Raw genomic sequence first — 9,915 nt, 5'->3', positions numbered from 1 at the left:
AGTGTTTTGTTTGCTTAGCTTCCAATGTATCTGTCACCTATTCAGCCAGACCCTGATAGAAGTGTAAATCTCCTCAGCACAATCACACCTCAGGCAATCTGATTTTTCTGGTTTTCTTAGATCACTCCTGGAGCTGTCTGTTCTCCTGCTCCCCTCTGGACTGACTGCTATCTAAGCCTACTGCACAGCTCTCATTCCAGGGCCTTCACTCACTCTCATCTTCAGAACTCCTTTTGCACTCTTCTGGATTGGATCCCTTCTTTTCTGGATTTCTAGCTTCCTCTCTTTTGTTCTAGTACCTCATTTTGGGGAGCACATCATTTAGCAGGTCTCTGAGCAAGGAGTATGTGGGACATAATTTTGTTGAGAACTTTACATGTCTGAAAATGTCCCATTCTGCTCTCCCACTTGACTGATAGTTGTACGGGGTATAAAACACAAGGTTTAAATCATTTTGAGGATTTTGGAAGCATTGTTCCACCGATTTCCAGCTTCTAGTGTTGCCTTTAAGAAATCAAGTGCCATTCTAATTCCTGATTCTTTTTTTATTTCTGGGAATATTCTTCAACTTTAATTTCCAACCTTTTTATTTTTTTCTGCTAACATATTTATAATTTTCAAGACATCTTTCTTTTCCAGTTATTCTTTGTTACAGCAACCTGCTGCAAGATGTATATATATATTTTTTTCACTGAGGATATTATAGCCGTTTATTGCTTTGTTCTTTTTTGTTGTTGTTCTGTATTTTTTGTATGTTGTTCCACTGGAGACCAGAAGTGTTTTGTAATTCAGATTTTTTTGGATTTTCAGATATTTACATTATACTTCCCAGTTAAACATTCCTAATTTGAAAATCCAAAATTCAAAATGCTTCAATGAGCATTTCCTTTGAGCATTGTGTCACCACTCAAAAAAGGTTGTGGATTTTGGAGCATTTTGGATCTTGAATTTTCATACTGGGGATACTTAACCTGTATCTAAATTTTTAGCATGGTACTCTACCCTGGGCTGTTGCTAAGTCCAAAGATTTTTGGGTTAAACTTTTGGTTTCTTACAGTGGTTAGGGATGGGATCTAGGAGTAGAATTCCTTTTACAGACTTTGTAAAACATTTCAAAGATTCCTCCTGTTTTTAGCCCTACTGTTCTGTTGGTTTCTGCCATGCCTACGGCCACCATTTCCTAAGCCTTCGGGGGGATTCATGGCACAAGTGGACTTGCTTCTGAGCTGCGCCCCTCGACCAACCTGCTTTCCACCTTCTGTAATCTCCCGCCAGTGATAAATTACCCATCAGCTTTCCAGATTCCAGAATTTTGCTGACATCTCCTGTTGGCTATGTTCTTTCTTACTTTTCTATTTATTCATGTGATCTGTGCCCTTTAATTCTTTCCCATAATTTGTTGGGACTTCAGAAGGAAGTGGAGCTAAAGATAGGTGTCTGCCTGCCCCACCTTCGCTGGAAGTCTGGAAGGCCTTCCTTCTAAGACACCCAGCATAGCACCTGGCACATGATGGGTGCTCAGCAAATGTCTGTGGGTCTTTTTACTAAACAGGCAGTTGATTTCACCAGAAGTAGTGACTACCTAAGTTTTGGTAATTTTTTTTCTCCTGAGGGATTAAAAGCAGTGTCAAATGCAGGAGTGAGAGCAGTAGGTTATTAATAATCCCTAGGAAATACATACTATATCACAGGACAAAGACCCATCCTCACTAAGAGTTTGTTTTGTTTTGTTTTGAGACAGAGTCTTGCTGTCACCCAGGCTGGAGTGCAGTGGTGTAATCTCGGCTCACTGCAAGCTCCGCCTCCCGGGTTCAAGTGTTTTTCCTGCCTCAGCCTCCCGAATAACTGGGACTACAGGTGCGTGCCACCACGCCTGGCTAATTTTTTGTATTTTTAGTAGAGACGGGGTTTCACCGTGTTAGCCAGGATAGTCTCGATCTCCTGACCTTGTGATCTGCCCGCCTCAGCCTCCCAAAGTTATGAGATTACAGGCATGAGCCACAGACTTTTTCTTTCTTTCTTTTTTCTTTTTTTTTGCCATTTCTCTTAAAATACGTTATTGATTCCATTTGAATCACTTACTATTTTGGGTCTTCCTGTAACTGGTGTTGGGGCTGGTTGGCTTCAGGAACCATCAGGTTTCAGCTCATTTTATTGATAAAGAAACTGAAGCTGGCAGGGTGGGGGGTGGGGGAGATAGAGGCTCCAAAACTAAGAAAGGGAAGTCTTGGGTACCTGTGTGAGGCTGAGGCTCTCCCAGTCTCCCTGGCCTTTGGGAGATGAGAAGCTTGAGATGGAGTCTCAAGGCACCTCTCACCAGGCCCTGTGGCCTCCAATTCGGGGATAGCAGTGGTCTTTAATGCTATTCTAGAAATATCCTGGCTAGTAGAAAACAGATGTCCTCAAGTTCACAGGCCTTGGTTCTGCTCTGCCCACCTGATTAGAAAAAAAGTCAGCAACATCAAAATTCCAAGCCAGTATAGTGTGTGGGTGTCATCCTGCTGCTTGAATTCGGAGTCTCCAACCAGGTCTTGGAACATGTATTCTTTTAACTGGTATTTATTTACCTCCTACTATGTGCCCGGCACCATTCTAACACTGGGGATCCACGGAGAACAAGACAGACAAGGGTCCTGCTGGCACAGAGCTCATTCTAGAGGAGAGGGGCTAACAATAGGTGGAAACCAACCACCAGGAATTTTTTCAGATTTTGGCTACTGACAAATGCTGTGATGAAGTGTCTGTGCTGTGGTGGACGCTATCTTTGGGGCAGTCAGGGGTGAGGTGGGCAGAGCCTTCCAGGCAAGGGAGAGCTGGAGCCAAGACCTTGAGAGGGACCAGGTTCCATGGGACTGCAGGAGAGCAAGGAGGCCACTGTGGCCGAAATGGAAGGTGGAGGTGCCAAGTGGGCAGGAGGAGGGTCTGCCTGGAAGCTTGGAAGGGTGGTTTTGGGGAATGTCGACAGGTCATTTGCACTCATGCTGACATCCATTTAAGGGGGGTTGTGTGTGTGAGAAGGAGCAGGCTTTCAGTCTCTCAGAACCATCAGGAGCAGACTGGAGGCTGCACGCTACTGTTCAAGTCCCCTCTTGAAGTGGGAACAGCTCTTCCCTGCTTGGCTCCAGTCTGCAATGCTAATGGGTATGAATCAGCCCCGACCAGGCCCTGATGCAGTGCTCCATTCTGCGTCAGAAAGCTCTAGCCCCTCATGCCTGAGTCACCTGTGCCCCAGGAGAGGATGCACAGACCAGGGCCACGTGCTGGCGGGCCTGCGTCACCAAGCCACACGCTACTGCTCAGCCCGGTAGCACCGCTGGGAGATTAAAAACATGCGCTTAGTGAAAGGCAAAGAGCTTCTTATGATAACCAGCATCTGTTAGTTAATGGACCTCTGAGAGCTGTATACAATTTCAACTTTTTATTAAGGGAAAAAAGCTCATTTGCTCTCCTGGGAGTTGCACAATGAAATTATCAACTGCATGGGCTTCCCACCCACCCCTCACCTTTCAGCGTGACTGAACATGCAATGGAGATCATTAATTTTATTTGGAAATAGGACTCTGGGCTTTCCTCCCCCTCTGTGGATGAGAGCGCTCTCACGTTTTATGTGAAGGGCAGAGACTTAAGGGGCAGGAGCAAAGGGCTGGAAGGAAGGCTTGGTGCCCATGGGCCTCTGGCCCTGTCACCAGGGAGTCTCAGCCCCTCAGCCTCTGAAACGACCCCTTCCTTTATCAGCCCAGAGTCTTGGAAGCCCTGACCTTCTGCCTGGGAGAAAAGGGATGGTTGCCCTTTCTTCAGCCTTCGTAGCTCCAAGCAGCATCACCTGCCCCCAAACTAACAAGCCCCAGCGAGCAGAGAGCAACTAAGTCCAACTGAGGGGATCCAGGAAGCTGCTGTCCTGCTCAACACACTCCTTTTCATTAGGGATGGCTCACGCTACGTCCCACGAAGCAACACTAAATTGCCTTCCCCACATAAAATCAAGGAATCCCATTCCCTCCAAGAGTCAGGAGGACACCCCAAGCCCGTGGGCTGTGAGACAGAGTCCTGGATCTCAGGCTCTGGAGCCCAGCCACTTCTCCTCTCTGTGCCTCAGTGTCCTCGTGTGCAAGACGCAGAGACTCACAGCCCTCTCACTGACTCAGCTGGGCCTTCCGAGGGTCACTGAATCTGGTAGATGGAGGTGGCCCATTCACAGGTCTCAGTGTGAGGCTTCACAGCGATGACCAACATTTGCTGAGTCTGCCATATTCATTGAAGGTCTTTCTACCATGCACCAGGCACGCTGGACCCTTCTGGAAAGATTGCAGGCAGTGAGTCAGAGCCGAGTTGTTTTCGTTGGAGCTCACATTCTAGGCAAATAAGGTCATTTCTGACAGTGATCAGTTTTCATGACAAAGAACATGCACGTGTGATGCAATGGATTGACAGAAGGACCGGGGAAGAAGTGGGGCTGCTCTTTAGGATGCGCATGGTGACATCTTCAGGAGGTGACATCTGGTCCGAGACTTGATTGAAAACAAAGTGCTAAGCTTCTGAAGGTCTGGGGAAGAGATGTTAGGCAGAAGTCAGGGCTTGTGCAAAGGCCCCAAGGCAGCAACAGCTCCTGTGATCCAAGAAACAGAAAGAAGGCCAGTGTGGCCAGGGCATGGGGAGGCGTGGCTGAGCCTTGGCAGGCAATAGTGAGCCGGAAGTCAGGCTTTTATTCTGAGTGCAGTGGAAGCCCCTGGGGGGTTTTCAGCAGGGCAGGCAGTGACAGGAGAGCAGAACTGAGAGAGCTAGGGTTTACCTCCACTGGTTTTATTCTCTTTCACACATTCTCTGGAGGACATTCCGCTTCCTTTCTTTAGAACCATAATTCCCTTGGTTGACTTTAATAACCAGCAAGAGCATTTTTCAGGCTGTTTAATTTTATTAAAAGGTTTAAATTTGATGATAAATGGTGGCATGATTGCTTCAAGTCTCAGATACAAGACCTGCTCAGCCGTGGACACATCATCGACACCCACCGCCGTCCCCAACAGGAGCTCCCCCCACCCCGATGTAGTCTGAAACTGTAAATAATGTAATTATTTCTTGTACTTTGGTAAATATGCCAGGAACACTGGTAGCTGTCTGAGACCTACAGAGAATGCTAACTTGATGGACTTTTTTTTTTTTTTTTTTTTTTTTTTAAAGAAGAAGAATGGGTAATAAGTGGGAGCAATTTCAGCAGGCTGATTGGACCCCACACAATCTCAAGGAGGATGAGGGCTTCCCTCTGAAAGCATCATTAACCTCACAGACAATTGTTCAAAATCTGTGATAAGAGCTAGAGCTAGAGATCAGGAGGAGGAAGGAGGGGGTGAGTCATCAGCCCCCAGTCCTGAAAACCCTCGGGCCCACCAGGAGGCCAGTTAATTTCAGTGTACAGATGAGGCCCTGGGAATTCGGGTAGAGTCCCTGGAGAGGCACAGTCTGTTCCCACCATGATGACAGTCCCCTCTGAGCAGAGGACACCAATATATTAGGATCATGGCAAGGAGGCTGGGCAAGGTGGAGCTATCCAGATGTCGCCATGTAGCCTGGCGACCCCGACTTCTCCCTAGGGTGGGCCCAAAGATACACATTCGGAGATTTCGTTTGTCAGGCAAGCACAGGAAATCTTGGCAACTGAGCATGGCTGGGCAGGGCGAATTGCAGAGCATGTTAGTGTTATGGCGGTCATTACTATTAACTACTTTCAGAAGGCTGGAAACGCTGCTCCCCTCCAAAGACCTGCCCCCAGCAGCCAGCCTGGTGCACACTGGCATTCGCTTGGGCCAGGGAGGCTTGGAGGCTGCAGCCTGCTCTGGGGAGGCCACACTTCTCAGCTCAGATGGAGTCCTCTTCATTTGTATGCTGGCCCGGGAAAACTGGATTTATCCACACGCAGTATTGGCAGCTTGAGGTCTGACTCACAGAAGCACAGGCAGATGCAGACGAATGCCAGCAGTCAGGACTCAGGAAAGCTGAGCTGCCTCTGAAGACACAAGCCCTTCGCCAGAAAGCTGAGAAGCACTGAGAGCCCGAAGTGGCATCTTTAATTCATGGCACCACTTAGAGATCGTATTGCTAAATTGGAATTAATAATCTTTAAACAACAACCTACAGACATGGCAGAGCAGTAGGCCTTGTCCCTAGGCAGAACTTCAGGGTCTCCTCTTGCTCCCATCTTGGAATCCCAAGGGTCAGGATGGGAAGAACGGGGAGCAGCGTGGAGAGGGGGGTGGTTCCGTGTGGCCACCTGACTGCACCTGTTGGCGGGCTGCCAAGGATAAGGAAACTAGAAAAATTGGGAGTGATCTTTAGAAACTCACGTAGCAATGAACATCACTGCCGCGTCCAAGTGCGTGACTGGGATGTGGGATGTGGGATGTGGGATGTGGGATGTGGGATGTGGTATAGGCTTTGCAGGTGTTAAGCTCATGCCCTAAGCCACATGGAATGCAGGCAGAGTTTGGAAGCAGTGGGGCTGTGCATCCATCCATGACAGAGCAGAGGAGAATGGTTCCTTCCCTACAGTTTCCAGGAGGGAGTCTGAAGAGTTGAATGGGTGTCCAGAGCCACCATCCTGATGTCAAGTCCAATGTCATAGCCAGTAGAGGAAAGCCAGCCCTAGAACTAGGGGCAGAAGTGGGAGGGGGGCTACGCGAAGACCCCCTGTGCTGGGGTGCTTCTGCAGCAATGGCCGGTGCTGCGGAGGCCTGGAGAAGTCGGGGGCTTCTCCCCGACAGAGCACCAAGGGTGCTTGGTAGGAGGTGGGGCGTTTCTCTGGGGTATCAGGACTTGACCCATCGGTGGGCCTTTGTCCGATGAAGAGCAGGCTTTGCCCGAGGGGGTCTTGCTCCATCTTGAAAAGCTCATACTCCACGTGTGGGAGCCGGATGCCCAGCGGCAGGCAGCCATTGGTGGCTGTGACATCCCGCTCAGTGCCCACGGACCAGGCCCCTGCACCCCCACAGCTGCGTGGCTCAGAGAAGTTAAGCATGGCCGTGGTGACCTGGTCCATGGGAGTTACATGGGCCCGTGTAACCTCGAACACCAGCTCGGTGCCGCCGCGGACCCTGGTGGACGGCGTGCCCCTGGTGTAGCGGCCGGCGGCATACACGGTGAAGGTGGGCTGCTGGCAGGCTGGGTCTGAGAAGTGATGGTAATACCCCTCCCAGGAGCGGCTGTGCCCGTGGAAAGTGAAGAGCCGGGTGAGGAACAGGACCGCTGGGCGCACCTCGCATCCCGAGCTGACCCACCAGCCGCCCAGGCGCAGGGGCAGGGCCAGAGGGGGCGGCAGCACGGGTGGGTGGTGCACATCAGAGCGGGCAATGAGGCCACAGGCTGGGCACGGCCGCACGTGGTGCTGGCGAAAGACAAACAGAAAAACGGTGGTTGTCCCACAGGGAGAAGTTGGGGTGCAGCCTGGAAAGGAACCCCAGCTCTGTAGGGGTGAAAAGGCAGAGTGAGGTGCGGCCTGTCCCTCCCTCCTCTCTCTCTCCTCACTCCCTGCCTTCAGTCAGGACGGCCTTTTTGCTTCAGCCAGGAGGGCCTCCTTGATGGAGGTCAGCCCCTGTATCCCTCGGGCCTTGGGTCTCCTGCCGTCTGAACTCCCCGCCAGCTCCTTCTTACTAGGTCTCTGCTGGGCACCAGAGAGAGCTTTCCCGAATGCCCCATATAAGGTGGGGCTCAGGGTTGGCACATCACCCTCTTTTATCTTCCTCATTCCACCCCCTGAGACTCTCTTCTCTCTACCCCTCGCCCCTCATCAAACTGGAACGCATTATGCCTTACAGTCCTAAAAAGCCCTAGAAAGCCGGGACTGCCTCTGCGGCTACCCCATCCCCACAGCACAGGGCTTGGCTCGCAGCAAGCACACATTTGTTGCATGAATAAATGAGAAATGAATGGAAGCACAGGTGGCCTTCGTCTTGGGACCTGACAGAAGTTGTCCTTGCTCATGCCCAGTCTGCTTGGTCCTGGAATTTGACCGTGAAAGTTGATCTTTTTTTTCTAGCTCACTCTTCTAGGTGTTTCCGAAGTGCCAGGAACTATGCTAAGCACTTCCCGGGCAACTGGTACATGTTATAGCTGAGGGAGCTGACACCCAGAGGACCGGCTGGACTGCCCAGGTTGTCCAGCCTGGAAGTGGCAGAGACCAGCTGAAATGCAGCCTGGCTTGCACCCGGCTGTCTGAGCTCCCACTCTCCTGTGCTCATAGCAGGTTACATCTTCCCTACAGGTAGAGAATAGAGGATTTTTGTCTTTAGAAATCTCACAGTGGAAGGTGCACATCATTTGCTCTACCTACCCCATGGAAAGTGAATATGGCAACAAGGATCAAAAGCCATCAAAATATGTCTGAGCCGAGCGTGGTGGCTCACATCTATAATCCCAGCACTTTGGGAGGCTGAGGTGGGCAGATCATTTGAGGTCAGGAGTTCAAGACCAGCCTGGCCAACACGGTGAAAACCCATCTCTACCAGAAATACAAAAATTAGCCAGGTGTGGCGGCACATGCCTGTAATCCCAGCTACTCGGGAGGCTGAGGCAGGAGAATAGCTTGAACCCGGGAGGTGGAAGTTGCAGTGAGCCAAGATCACACCACTGTACTCCAGCCTGGGGGACAGAGCAAGACAACATCTAAAAAAAAAAAAAATAGGCCGGGTGCAGTGTCTCACGCCTGTTATCCCAGCACTTTGGGAAGCCAAGGCAGATAGATCAATGGATCACGAGATCAGGAGATCAAGACCATCCTGGCCAACATGGTGAAATGCCGTCTCTACAAAAAATACAAAAATTAGCCAGGTGTGGTGGTGCACGTCTGTGATCCCAGCTACTTGGGAGACTGATGTAGAATTGCTTGAATCTGGGAGGCAGAGGCTGTAGTGAGCTGAGATTGTGCCACTGCACTCCAGCCTGAGTGACAGAGCAAGACTCCGTCTCACAAAAAAATAAAAAAATAAAAAATATGTCTTTGGAAACCCATTGCTTAAGTCTGTGCAAAGGAGATAATTGAAATCTCATAAAGAGCTGTGGCTCAAAGATGTTCATTCTCATGTTATTTGTTATAGGGAAAACCGACCACACTTAGGTCTACAGGTGCCGCCACACCCTCACTTGTCCCAGGCTATGAGTTGATTTTCCTCCATCTTTGCCTTTATTTACAGTTGTCCCTGCCTTACAAACTCTCGTGAGCTGCGTTTACCATAAAACACGTTAACAGGAAACAGATGCTAAACTAAATTGCGTGGGAGTAGTCTGCGTTTTGGAGTGAAAAGGCTCCGCAGACACTAAAAGGAATGCGATACAGACTTCTTCCTTCTTTCTCCCTCTCCTTCCCCTTCTCCTATTTTGTTTCTAAAAAAGCAGCTGCTGCCCAGACTTGAGGCCAGAGCACCGTTCTGGAAGGTAAATGGCCTTGGAACTTGTCAAAGCTGATGTGGGAACAAGCAAACATCTCCTGCTGTTGCCATTCCAGAAGGAAACTTAGAGTTGCAGTCCAGCCAGGACAGGCACAGGAAGGGGGCGTTTTGAGGGCCCAGCTGGGAAATTAGCTCCAATATATTTTTTCTTGCAAAACTCCCAAGATTTCCGTATAGCACTGCTGAGTTCCATACAGTACTGAGTGAGTTTCATGCCAGACAAGTAACATTTAGAAGTTCTGGTTTAGAAGGAAAATATTGGATGATTGGATGATTGATAACAGTGTTTTTTTTTTTTTTTGGGGGGGTGTCATTTTATAAGCTGTTATTTTTTATTTCTATAATGAACCTTAAGTTTCCTTGATTTATATAACATTGGAGACCATCTTGGCTTTGGTGATGGGGATTTTGGCCCAGAGAGCTTGATGGTTCTCTGAAATGCTAGCAAATGGCTGCAAAAATGTTTGTGACATGAGCAAGC

General features: G+C 49.5%; 1 protein-coding gene across 1 annotated transcript in view; it reads right to left on the bottom strand.

The window, feature by feature from the left end:
* Nucleotides 1-4,524: 4,524 nt before the first annotated feature.
* APCDD1L (APC down-regulated 1 like) overlaps nucleotides 4,525-9,915 on the bottom strand; it is a 56,828-nt gene continuing 51,437 nt past the window's right edge. Inside the window, exon 4 of the mRNA XM_008012952.3 lies at nucleotides 4,525-7,375. Coding sequence (XP_008011143.1) covers nucleotides 6,611-7,375 — 765 coding nt within the window. The 3' untranslated portion in view covers nucleotides 4,525-6,610. The remainder of the gene's footprint in view (nucleotides 7,376-9,915) is intronic.

The sequence above is a fragment of the Chlorocebus sabaeus genome, chromosome 2 (assembly GCF_047675955.1).
Source record: "Chlorocebus sabaeus isolate Y175 chromosome 2, mChlSab1.0.hap1, whole genome shotgun sequence".
In the NCBI taxonomy this organism is placed as follows: Eukaryota; Metazoa; Chordata; class Mammalia; order Primates; family Cercopithecidae; genus Chlorocebus; species Chlorocebus sabaeus.
The sequence above is the reverse complement of the archived record's forward strand: the minus strand, read 5'-3'. Positions and strand labels throughout refer to the sequence as shown.